The sequence below is a fragment of the Hermetia illucens genome, chromosome 6, assembly GCF_905115235.1.
Source record: "Hermetia illucens chromosome 6, iHerIll2.2.curated.20191125, whole genome shotgun sequence".
In the NCBI taxonomy this organism is placed as follows: domain Eukaryota; kingdom Metazoa; phylum Arthropoda; class Insecta; order Diptera; family Stratiomyidae; genus Hermetia; species Hermetia illucens.
Genome location: NC_051854.1, coordinates 65,517,135 through 65,529,422, shown reverse-complemented (window position 1 = coordinate 65,529,422; position 12,288 = coordinate 65,517,135). Strand labels below are relative to the sequence as shown.

General features: G+C 40.0%; 1 protein-coding gene across 16 annotated transcripts in view; it reads left to right on the top strand.

Moving 5' to 3' along the window:
- LOC119659689 (unconventional myosin-XVIIIa) overlaps window positions 1-12,288 on the top strand; it is a 426,534-nt gene extending 414,246 nt beyond the window's left edge. For 12 of the 16 annotated variants that reach the window (XM_038067933.1, XM_038067932.1, XM_038067931.1 and 9 more), the window contains 3 exons: window positions 2,691-3,074; window positions 3,139-3,303; window positions 11,644-11,780. In XM_038067933.1, the coding sequence (XP_037923861.1) occupies window positions 2,691-3,074; window positions 3,139-3,303; window positions 11,644-11,719 (625 nt within the window). In that variant the 3' untranslated portion in view covers window positions 11,720-11,780. Of the gene's footprint in view, window positions 1-2,690; window positions 3,075-3,138; window positions 3,304-3,511; window positions 3,599-9,032; window positions 9,088-11,643 lie in introns of all 16 variants that reach the window. The other 4 variants (XR_005250364.1, XM_038067928.1, XM_038067927.1 and 1 more) reach the window with 4 other exon arrangements.

Below are 12,288 nucleotides of genomic sequence, written 5' to 3'. Positions count from 1 at the left end.
CTGACAGCAAAAATGATCTCGAGCAACTTGTTCAAAAATGGAATGATCGCCTCATGCAACACGGTCTCAGATTGAATTTAAACAAAACTGAATTTTTGACGACCGATCCCCATGAAACAGGCACAATCATTGTCAGCGGCAGTGATCTGCCCAGAACTGAGCGATTTAAATACCTCGGGTCAACGCTATCAGCCAATGGAGAGCTGCGTTATGAAATTGCTTCACGCATTAACGCAACCTGGATGAAGTGGCGTTCCACAACTGGTGTCCTTTGTGATCGACGTATCAACGAACGTCTCAAATCTAAAATTTACCGCAATGTCGTCCGTCCAGTCGCTCTCTATGGTTCTGAGTGTTGGCCGACCATAAAAGACAATGAACGGCGTCTCGCGGTAATGGAGACGAAGATGCTACGTTGGACTAGTGGCGTCACACGTTTAGATCACATCCGAAATGAGGATATCCGCCATCGTTATGGGGTTGCACCGATCGTGGAAAAGTTGCGAGAGAGGCGTCTTCGATGGTATGGTCACGTAATTCGTGCAAACGAGAATTCACTTGCAAAGATTGGTTTGAACATCGAAGTCGATGGTAAACGACCAAAAGGCAGACCTAAGCAACGGTGGCTTGATACGCTGGATGGGGATTTGAAAGCCTCGAGATTGCACCCAGATCAGGCATTCGATAGAGCCAAATGGCGAAGCCGATCACGACGAGCCGACCCCGCTTGTGAACGGGACAAAGGCTGAAGAAAAAGAAGAAGAAGAAGTAATTGGCGCAGATAATAAATACATTGTTTTGGTTTCTTCAAAACTTATGCTGCCCCGATCTTTCCTCTCCAATTGATGCTATCATTGACGAAAAGTTCATAGATTGGAAACCATTCTGATTTCATTGTGTGGATAATGTCTTCGTGTCTCTAGAATTCCATGAAGAATATTTATACAATATTTAACTACTTAATTCTTTCCCATGTGCAATGGGGAACAGCCAGCGCTACAAAAAGCCCTAACTTTTCAATGTCTCATGACTGCATCCGAATATAGGGAAGGCATCTCATCGCTACTGAAAAGTAGTAATTTATCCGAAAAACGCATCAATTTTTCCATCACGGATTACGAAGGTTTTTCCTTAGGAACGAGTACTCCGCAGAGTGAAAAAGATAAAAAGGAAAACTGACACAACTGACTAATTAGTATGAACTCTGCAAACATAGCAGAAGATGCACAAGAAAAGCTCCGCAGCGGAACTATCAAGCCCGGCGGCTTTAGTCTATTTGGATGCATCGATGGGAAATATCATTTTGCTTCTACTTGGAGCAACAGTCCGTGTGTGCATGTTACGTTGATTTGCCATATCATCCAGAGGAGATGCGACTTTATGGAATGTTATATAATTTAGAAACTTTGTGAAGTATTCTTTGTAGCTCACTCCTCAGCTGCTCACCGTGGAAGGAAATCACACCGTTGACGTTCCTCACAGGACAATTGAAAGGCTTGCGACAATCTCATTGCAAGCTTTTTGGTGATACAATATACGGTTGCGAGCTCGTAGTCATTTGCAATAGTTCACTTGTCTCACCACTACGTTACGCTACACTTCTCGTATTTTACTACGGCGATGAAACTGCAGAGCGTCACTTTCACCGCCACTCGAAGCTAACAGCAAAGTTCTCAGCTTTTTGAGTTTATCTAGCCGTCTACACATTTCACACAATCGACCAGGTTTTAACGTCCCTTCAGGGTGTCGCCAACACCTTCTTCCACATGAAATTTAAAGAAACTTTGATAAACTTAAGTTGCCGACTCTCCCGTTCCAGTAGCAACAGGACCATAATGATTCTTTTCGAAGTCGATTTCAGCACCCATTTTGCTACGCACCTTGAAAAGATAACTCATAAGTCTGTTGATATGGTCAATCTGAATTAACCTTGTGCAGGTCCTGTGGTCAAACAGTGTGCCCAGGCAAAATATTGTCAGGAACCCTTCTCTATGTTAGAAATTGTTTAATTGTGATACTGGACCGAAATGTCGCAGTCAATTTTCAGCCAGAAGCCGGCTCTCAGTTCATGCGGCGGCACCTTGCGATAGCCATAAAAAATCTGACTGAATAGATTCCCGTCTACTATCACTTGGCATAAGAGAAAAGGAGTACGCTTATCCCCAGATAGTCGCAGGAGTTTTCACTCAAGTTAGAGAAAGCGAACGTTCTGGGAGCCCCAATGCCGTAGTCAACGTGTATACATTCCGAAAACCGACCGGTTTCATTTCGATAGCTATATAATTTCGAAATTTGAAGGCTGTTAGCACAAATTTCCATTCTTTTTAGTCGCCTTTTACGATAAGGAAGGCATAATACGTTCAGTATTTTTCTAAGCTCAACTCACATGCGGGGTATATTCCCAGAAGCGGTTAATTCTTTATAAAAGTATTTAGCCCAAAGGTAAAAGAAGATGCTAGGTACTTTCATGTATTCAAAAGAAGCTCGTAACATTTTTCTGTGGAACACTGATCCAAGGTATCAAGTGAAAGCTTCTTCCCTTCTTTACATTCTGCAGATTTAGAAGAGCTGAAAATAATGAAGGGATTCTGACGGACGTTTTTTAAAAGCTCAATGAAAAAAATTGAAAAATTAATTTATTAATTAATTCAACTTCTAACATTGATTGACCATTTCCTATTTCTTCACAGACTTGAATTGAGAACCAAAGAACTAGAATCCCGCCTTGAACTTGAGCAAGCAACTCGTGCAAGGCTTGAAATACAAGCTAATCGACACAAAGACGCCCTTGAGAAGCTTCAAAATGAAATATCGCAATCAAAGGTTCGCGAAATGCAATCACAAGATGCCGTTAAGAAATCGCAGAAGAATTTACGTGAACTTCGCGAGGAGCTACATTCAATAACAAATCGTGAACAAGAGTCAGTCACGCGACGAAAGGATTTGGAGAAGAGATTAGAAGCAGCGGAATCAGAATGCACCTCATTGAGGAATGACCTACGCTTGGCTTTACAAAGAATTGCTGACTTACAGCAAGCAATGGAAGAAGGCGATGATGATGATGTTACCGAAAGGTGAGTTTTTATTTCATTTGTTAATCACTTTCAGTCAATTTATTTCTTCGATTTTTCATTTCAGCGACGATAGTGAAAGCACCGAAGCATCGATGAGTGATTTAGAGCAGCGACTTAGACCTATACAGACCAAACGAATGTTAGCAGTTTCGATGACGAAAGACACTGCAAACGGTATAAGTGATACAACTTTAGTTATAAGGGAAAGAAAAAGTGATAATAGTCCAAGGTAGGTTATCGTATTCATAATTCATCCCGTCGTTTACCATATATTGCAACACGCTTACACATTTTTTATATTTTATTCACCATAACTACGCGATTTCATTATAATTTTCCATTAATCCACCAACTCACGAGCACAGCTACATTGGAAGTTTTAATTAGAAAGTTGTTTGCATTCCAATTTTCAATTTTATTCTTAATAAAATACACAGATGTGATCTCCATTCATACCGGCAACTAGCTTCTCCACGATCCAATGAGAGCGATATATCCGACACTGAATCTTGAGAGAGTTGAAGGTAGCTTCACATATTGTGTTAGTGGCCTGTCTCAAATTATGCATATAAAAATATGTATATGTATCAATTCGATTTGTCGATGTGAAAATTATTCTTTGCACTTATTTTATGTTTTGTATTATTGTCTAATAAATGCTTCTAGGCAAACGCAACTCCATTATGAACTTTGGAACGCACAATTCTATCGTTTCTCATCCAACGTTTTTTAGTATCTTTATTTCTTGAAAAAACTTGGGAAATTTAAAAATGATATGCAGAAATGTTCCTTTTTTATTGCAACAAAGATCTTCTATCTCTCTTCATTTACATTTGTTACACTGGATACATTACCTGTAAATATATTTCCAGCTCCAATTTTGAAATTGATTGGAAAATGTCTCCTTGAAAGAGATGGGGTCTTTAAAAACTACGCATTTTCTGCTTTTTATTCCGTAAAAGCTTAAAATGTTAGATTATATGTTAAAGTCGTTACAGTTGCGTCGAATAATCAAATCTTTATGAATTTTGTTTAAAATGACTGCAGAGTATTATAAACTTTCATACGTTTCTGTGTAGTTTCGCAATTAGCCAAAGTTCGATTACAGACGAAAATATAAGAGTTCATCTCGCAAATTGCCTTAGATCAAAAAAATTGACTACATGCCCTTCAATGACTCAATAGATCAAATCGACCATTGACCTCCAGTTGGACAATCCTAAAAGCAACCGGCTATGGGCACCTTTTAACTCCCTGCATCGTTTACTTGTTGCCTTTGTTGGTCACTTTTCTTAGACTCTAGCTGGATCTGCGGATGAATGCATTTTATACCATCCACATGCCTAGCGCCGTTTTTCCAGTTTGACAACAGTCAAGGAGGTGGCCCGTCTTAAAAGTCATCATTGTCTAACGATTTCCAAGCCACACTTAGGAGTATGTTGTGTTTCTTTTCCTCGTGTACTATAACTTTTGATTTCATTGTTGAAAGTATTTCACTGAACTTTGTCCTTCTTGTTTTCTTCTTTACTAAAATTGACCCCTCGATAAATGGAGTAGTCGAAATTTTCCAAGTTATTATCTAACCCAAATCCGGTTTGTCTAAATTGTCTATTGGCATGGATTTGAATTCGGATTCTTGTTTTCGTTTCATTGGCTTTCAATTGAAGTTCCTTTGTTACAGAATTCAGTTTCAAAAACCTTCGATCGTGTCGTTACGTCACTATTTGAATGGATTGGAGTGATATTCCACCCCTGGTGTCGACTGGTTTTTGCCTGATGGCATATTCCAAATGAATAGCTAAGGTCCAGGCCTGGATCTGAACACGATGGAACTCAGGTGCAGTAGATAGCAAATAGTATTTAGCTATATGAAATGCATTGCGAAGTGAGCTGTCAATATAGGACGGAAGACAAATTTAAGCCCGAAAATTCTTCAAAATATGCAAATTATTTAGGAACATAAAGTGTTAAAATGTTTTGATCATGAAGACAAAAGTTTAATACGCTTTCCGTGAGTTTATTTTAGACATTAACTTAGAAAGCGCAGAAGTTTTATTCCTTCATGTTTTACCTTGAATACAGGTCATGGTGCTATTTACAGCATCCCACTTTCTTCAGGACTTAAGCATTTACGTAATGGATGTCCTGCCATCATATTGCACCTCACTATTGTAAAACCTTCGGAACTCCTCTGTCAAGATGTCAATGAGTCTTATCCTGGAAACGACGAATGTTGCTTCAATCGATACTATTCAACGTCCACTGGCACACAAAGTCCACTTAAAGAATACAGTGCCGATATTTTCAGTTTCACTTTTAGGATTCCCGCCCTTACACATATGTAAATATGCTAAAAAAATGTTGGTATTTTGAATTTTCTATTGTTGGGTATTATCTAAGAAGACTACCTGCAAGAAGAACAAATCGAATGTCTTCGGGGCATGGAATATCATTGCGTACTCATGGGGTAGGAACGAAGTAGCTAACTGACCCGTGGCCTTTGTAGTTCATGCACTGGTGTGTCAGTGTGTTCCTGGCGCCTTGATGGATTTCTTGGCTGTGTTTCCCAATACCATATTGCAAACCATAAACAAATGTGCTCCCAAACGTGGCCGCACACTAATGCACTGCATCACATACACGGCACTAACACCAGACTTTACGCGCGAAATTTTTCTCGCGCACGTACCAAAAACGGTCCTATATGCGCAATGGTTTTTTTCTCCCATACAATTTGTACCAATACGTCGGGAGACCAATCTTCTGTGTTTAGTCTTCTGGTATTATTCAAGTTAGTGCCATCATCACTCCTTCTACTCTGTGGATCGCCTAGTTGAATTTCAACCGATAATCTAACATCATGGTTTACATTTTTATTATGTGTTCTAGAGGCACCTTAATATTCGGACTGTGGAATAACAGGGCCTCTACTTTATACGCTTAGACAATTTAAATTTTGTTTTGTCAACCAAGTCATACCATGTCCGGTTGTGGATAAAATCCGGCTCAATCAGTTACGGTGGGCGGGTCACTTAATCCGTATGGAGGAGGATGATCCCACCCGGAAAGTCTATAGGGGAATATCTACGGTAGAAAAAGAAGACGAGGCAGACCCTGCCTAAGATGGAGCGATGGCGTAGGCCAGGACGCCAAACAGCTTTTAGGGATATGGAATTGGTGGCCCCCGGCGCAAAACCGGAATGTCTGGAGTTCCTTATTAAGTCAGGCCTAGACCGGATACCGGTTGTTGCGCCGTTGATGGTGATGAACCAAACTTTGACATACCTAATCGATGTTGATACGACCTAGCTGCATTTTCAGGGTTTTCGAAAATAACCACGATCATGATATCGTCGGCTTTATTAAAAATTATAACAAAAACTTGATACGCAGGACGCTTTCGTATCAAATGTTCTAAGATAATGGCCCTAGTATAGATCCTGCGCTGAGTATTTATGCGATGTAGACGAGCTTTCTATTTGCGAAACAATCCCTAATGATTTACTGCACAGATAAGGGTGCAATTAGTCTTTTTAAGGCTTCTGTGATGTATTCCTATGGCGAAGAGTTGAAAGCGTTCTTTATATCGAGAGTGAGCACATCGCAATTTTTTTTTCTTTTCGCCTTCCCACCTACTTTTCTCTTTAGGCTAATCACAGCTTTAATGGCATAAACCGTTAATCGCGCGGCAGGACACTCGTGCTGTTGCTCCAAAATATATCTGGCTGCGCTCTAAACTACCAGCTTCAATACGTCAATAGTGCGGTACGACGTTGGTTCTCCAGCCGATTTCTCTCCCAATGAAGTGTAAAGCCCTGTTAGAAGCAACTGTTGAAAGTATAAATAGGCAACCCCGTTTCTTTTATGGGCACATTCTGTTCTCCTACACGAGATAATATAGCTTGGCGATCACTATGAATGTAATGTTCACAGATTGACCAGATAATTTTCCTCTTCAATGCAGTACTGTCGAAGGCTATGTCAATAACCGAATATATTATGTTATTACTGAGGTAATGATACCTCCGATGTTCGCGAAGCTAATATCTAGCAATCGAAAAGCTGTCAGCAGCATAAGCCTCTTGCTATTTTAAACTGCTACCCCACTCCTTGCGATGAAGATTGGGAAACCTTCCGCTTGCGTCTATCATCAGCTCGAGTGGAAGTTCATCGTACTCTACAATTGCCGCACATAATGTTGCCATCCCATCAACAAAAATTACGACCGATTTTTTTAGCGGTTGTCTTCCAGCTTTTTAAATTGCGCACTTTCCATTTTCAATAACCGCTCATACAGTACTATTTCTCATTAGTAAAGGCTGCGTTCATATGGAGGTCCTGGGCAGACTTGTCGAGTACTGATGAATCACTTGTCGTGCGATGCTCTGCTTTTTTTAGTCTCAGTTTTTCTAATTCATCAATATTTACTCGCCCATGATTTTCGTAAACCAGCCCGATTTTCTCCCTTATTGTCATTGGTTCAATCCCTTGCCTCCTTTTTTAGATCGGGGACGATTAGATGGCGATCGGTATGTAGTGGTTACTAACGTTTAAAATCATATCACTAGCTATATAACGACTAACGAAAGTTAGGTCTATAACCGGATCCTATATGACTTAGTTACTGCATATCCAACCACCACTCCTGTCGAACCAAACATCAACGCTTTATTGCCAACATTTTTGTAGTTTTCATTTTCTCTTCTTCTTTAGCCTTAGCCCCATTCAGGGTTCTGATAATAATGATCGAAAGTCCTATTTTCTTCGGGCATAGGCCTGATCCAGGTGGAGTCGGGAGGCTGTCAAATCATCATCCATCGTGTGAAGCCATCCTTGCTCTTGGTCGTTTCTCTTGAAGTTCAATGCGTAAGGCAATCTTAGCTAGTGAGTTCTCGTCAGCGAATTACATGGTAATATCATCGAAGATGCCTCTCTCGCAATTTTCCTACGATGGGTGCAACCCCGTGTCGATCACGGATGTTCTGATTACGGATGTGACCATAGCATGTTAAGCCATTGATCCATCGCAATATCCTCGCCTCCACTACCACGAGACGTTATTCATTGAGCCCTCATATAACAATTTGCACCTTCATCCCCTCAACGATCCTACACTCGTTAAGGTTGATATGAAACAAACGCATTGTCCAACTATAATTAACGACTTCTCGAATTCAAAACTTTTTCCAGTCTACTTGGCGCATTGGTCTTTATCTCAATCCCTGACAATTTAATCCTTTTCGCTGCACTTTCGGCAGCATCGAAATCAGTCGATAGAAGTTGTACAAAATTTCGAAAGATATCTGTGCATGATCCAGTTTAAACATCTCCTCAAAGAGGTGTGCTCTCTTAGGCATCAGACGACTTACTCAATATGGACTTCTCTTTCTTCTAACGTCTCTCTCTCTACAGCTACGAAATGCACTTTAGTATATTACATTTTCGAAATTTGCTTGACATCATCCTTAATTTATTTCTAGGAGTACAAAATTGCGCAATAATGCAAATCATAATATAGGGCACGATACTGGAAATGTTGGTGCACATTCTGTTATTATTAACAAGGCATCGTAGAACGTCAGTATTACTTCGAAGTGAATAGTCTGATATTCTGAAAGTCATTGCCTTAGAGACAAAATCCGTACGAGGCGTGAAAACTATGCCTGCGCCCCTAGTGAGTCTCTATACCGAAATCCCTACAACAAAACTCCGGGTCTAAAAACGAAATCCCTACAACAAAACTCCGGGTCTAAATTCCTTCTCCCGTCATGCCTAAAAATCTTCAAAAAATACTACATTTTCGCCTGGGCCATACTGCCACTGGATGTTTTTGAACGAAAATGCTGTAGCAGCTCTCTGAAATTAAACATTGAGCCTGTCATCATTCCCATATATTAGCCAACTTAAAAAAGAACGATCTTATTCCGAATGCTATTGAAAATTCAATCTATTTTACAGCGCCTTATGATCATGAATATTATTTTCGTCTTCTACTTTGCTAGTTAGTCTTCACGTGAGTAAAACTCGACGTCGTCAAGATGTTTTGTAACTAGAAACAATACCATCCTTTTCATTATTCATTCTCATAGTTTGTTGAAGTTTGGATATATATATCGTTGTATATGCTGTCCCGGAATAGTGGGCGTAGTACAGAACCCTATGGAGTTCTTTTTCCGTTGCCAAAGTCGTTGTTGTATTTTCGATCCGATCCGAGGCTCAATATGGACCTCAAGACAATAGTATAGTCACTCTGTTGCACAGTCTCCAATTCGAAGGAATCATCTCAACATTGAGTCACATTTTGTTCAGTTCAGTCTGTGCGTCTGGGTTTCTCACTTAACAACACCTCTACAAAATTTTATCGAATTGAAGTGGTTTAACAGCTTAATCGCTTTCCCTTGTTTATCCTTGTAAGTTTCTTGCAGGCTCTCTCCCTAACTCAAATAAAATTTGCTGATAGTTGCTGTGGAGACAATCCTCATTGAAGTATAAAACGTGTTGTGCAACAGTGCAACGCTAATGATTTTTATTGATTATCATCGAGTATCAAAATAAGACTTCGAGGACCATAACAACTTCACATACATACAGTTCAGTGAAGTGTTTATAGATTAATACAGAAAAAATCTGGAAAATCTGAATATCAAAATATCTATCTAAATTTGTTAAAATGTAAACTCCAGACTCTGAGGAAACTCAGAACCTGAGGAGAATCACCTCTTTCCTTAACCCCGTTCCCTCCCCTCTCTTCAGACTTGCTGATGCATGCCAAGAATTTTTTGCTAGTAGTAATGTACTGCAAAGTCATTATAGAATTTTACTCCAATAAATTTCAAAGAGACAAAGCTTTTGTCCCACAAAATTTCGGCTGGTACCATAGTTGATGTAGGCTGCACTGGGCGGATACCCTATCCGTATTGGGAAGGATGGTCCAGCTATAAAGGCAGCATTTATGGTAGAAAAAGAAGATTGGGCAGACCCTGCCTGAGGTAGAACGATGTTCTGGCAATAATCAAACCAGGTCCGCTTGGCCGACTTGTACCACTTCAGATAACCCTTGTATAGCTGCTTAAATAATTAAGCATATAAGTTCACCCGGAGGAGGAAGGACCAGCAGTTTAGCTCAGGCGCACTTCGAATGCTGCAGATTTATCTGCGTTACCCTCAACATGATCTGCTTGCGTAGGCGGGTCATCAGTCCCCGTCGGACCGCCGATCTTCAATCTGCTTCAATAGCTCGTTGGCGGCGTCGTCGGGATCCAGGTTGTCATCGGGTTTCACCTTTGCGTTCCTGACTCTGAATCGAACTTTATAATCTGCTTTTTCCAGTGCTTTCGAATCCATTTATACTTAGCACAAAAGGTTGGCTGTTCGCCTGGGGTTCTTCTTCCTTGATAACCACCCAATCGTCCAAGGGAAGGCTGAGGTTTCGAAGGCGCAAAGATTGGACGAGCTTATCCTTATTCATGCGGGTTTTCGAGAACCAGATGCAAGCGACCGGTCTCTTGAGAATTTCGCGGTATTCTTAGCGACGCACAGATCGAGAATGTATTTCACATGTCATGACATAGAACCTACGCACCATCTGTTCCCTTTTATCGTCCAAGAGATGCCCGATGACCATCTCGAACGCCAATTTGCCGCTGGCGGAATTATCATTCCCCTGCGTCACATGTAAATCACTCCTGGCTATGTCGCTGAAGGTTTTCGTAATTCATGCCTCTCGGCCAGCTGTTGTTGTTTTCCTGTTTGCAGAGGCTGCTTGGCGTCCGAGTCCTTGCACGCTCTGCCCCGGTTGTTTCGCTGTTCGACCTCATCTTGAGATCGATTACGCTTGAAGGCGCCTTCTGCTGCCAAGCATTTATTGTTTCTCCGACAATCGCCTGGTATTTAACGAGGTCCTGTTCATCGCGCGACAATACCGGCCTCCTTATTATTTCCAATCTTACTGACAATATGTATGCTCTTTTGGGTTGAGATTGAGAAGTATCAGTTTTCACTGCATGATTTGTTCCTTGTTTCATGGCTTTAAGAAAGTATCAGGAAGAAATTTCGTCTCCTCGCTGGAATAGAGTAGGTGCATATTTCATGGCATGTATGACAGCTAAATTCTACCCGTCATTCCATCGACTTGCCTTACCATAAATCCTTGCTGAACTAGCGTTTCCTGCTGCAAACACAAGGAGGTCATATTTTTGTTAGTTTGGCTTGGGCCTTCAAGACTTCTGTCCCAATGGTTTTTTTTGATACTTATACTCCGAATAATTTAACCTTTAAATAATTACTTCGTAAAAAATAGATTAAATGATAAACACTATAAATAGCCTAATAATTTTAAGATCCACTTAGAACGGTCAAGAATTATCCCTGGCCCTCTCCCAGACAAAATATTCGCTGCTGCATCAAATATATGTTTCTGTTGCATGGTAGTCAGCACTTAGATAGAACAATGCACTTTATGGTATCGTATACTCATCCGATCTAATCCATATTGTCTTCATCTCTTCATTCCAATACTAACATGATTTTCTTTTGATTCTTAATTGGCATCAGTTTTTTCTTATTATAGGATTACAATAACTTCACCGTCGACGACATCGATACCTGATATGTCACTGAAAAATGGCGATGCTTCCTATGCATAAAGTACGAGAAACTTGATATGAAAATGTTTACATTTACATTGGACAATTTAATGGAACTTTTCAAAGTTGTTACATAATCGCAAGCATTATTTCTATCGTTTAAAAATTGATTGATCGTTTTTCAATGAATATTATATCAAATAATCGATAATACATTACAAGTGGGGAGAAACCAACTGGAAGCAAGAGGGCACCATCGCTTCCTTTCAAGTTTACTGGGAAGTGATGGTGTAGGCGTTGGTTCCCTGCTTCACTTCCGAGATGTAAATGGAACAAACTATTTATTCTAAAGTATTAGAAATAATTACAGATATTTGTTGTTGCTTTGTATTTTACATGGGGACTGACCCGATGTATTCAATGCCGTTATTGAAGAACACCAGTCTAACATCAAAACCATTATAATAAAGAAATACACCAACACTTGTAGAAGATTGAAGGAGACTTAACCGTTTAAGCAGCCTTGAACTTTATAGCAATACAGTTTATAAATATCGTCGTATTATACATTAAAATATTTAATAATTTAGAATTAAAATGTAAATGAATAAAGTTGTTATTTAATTTTA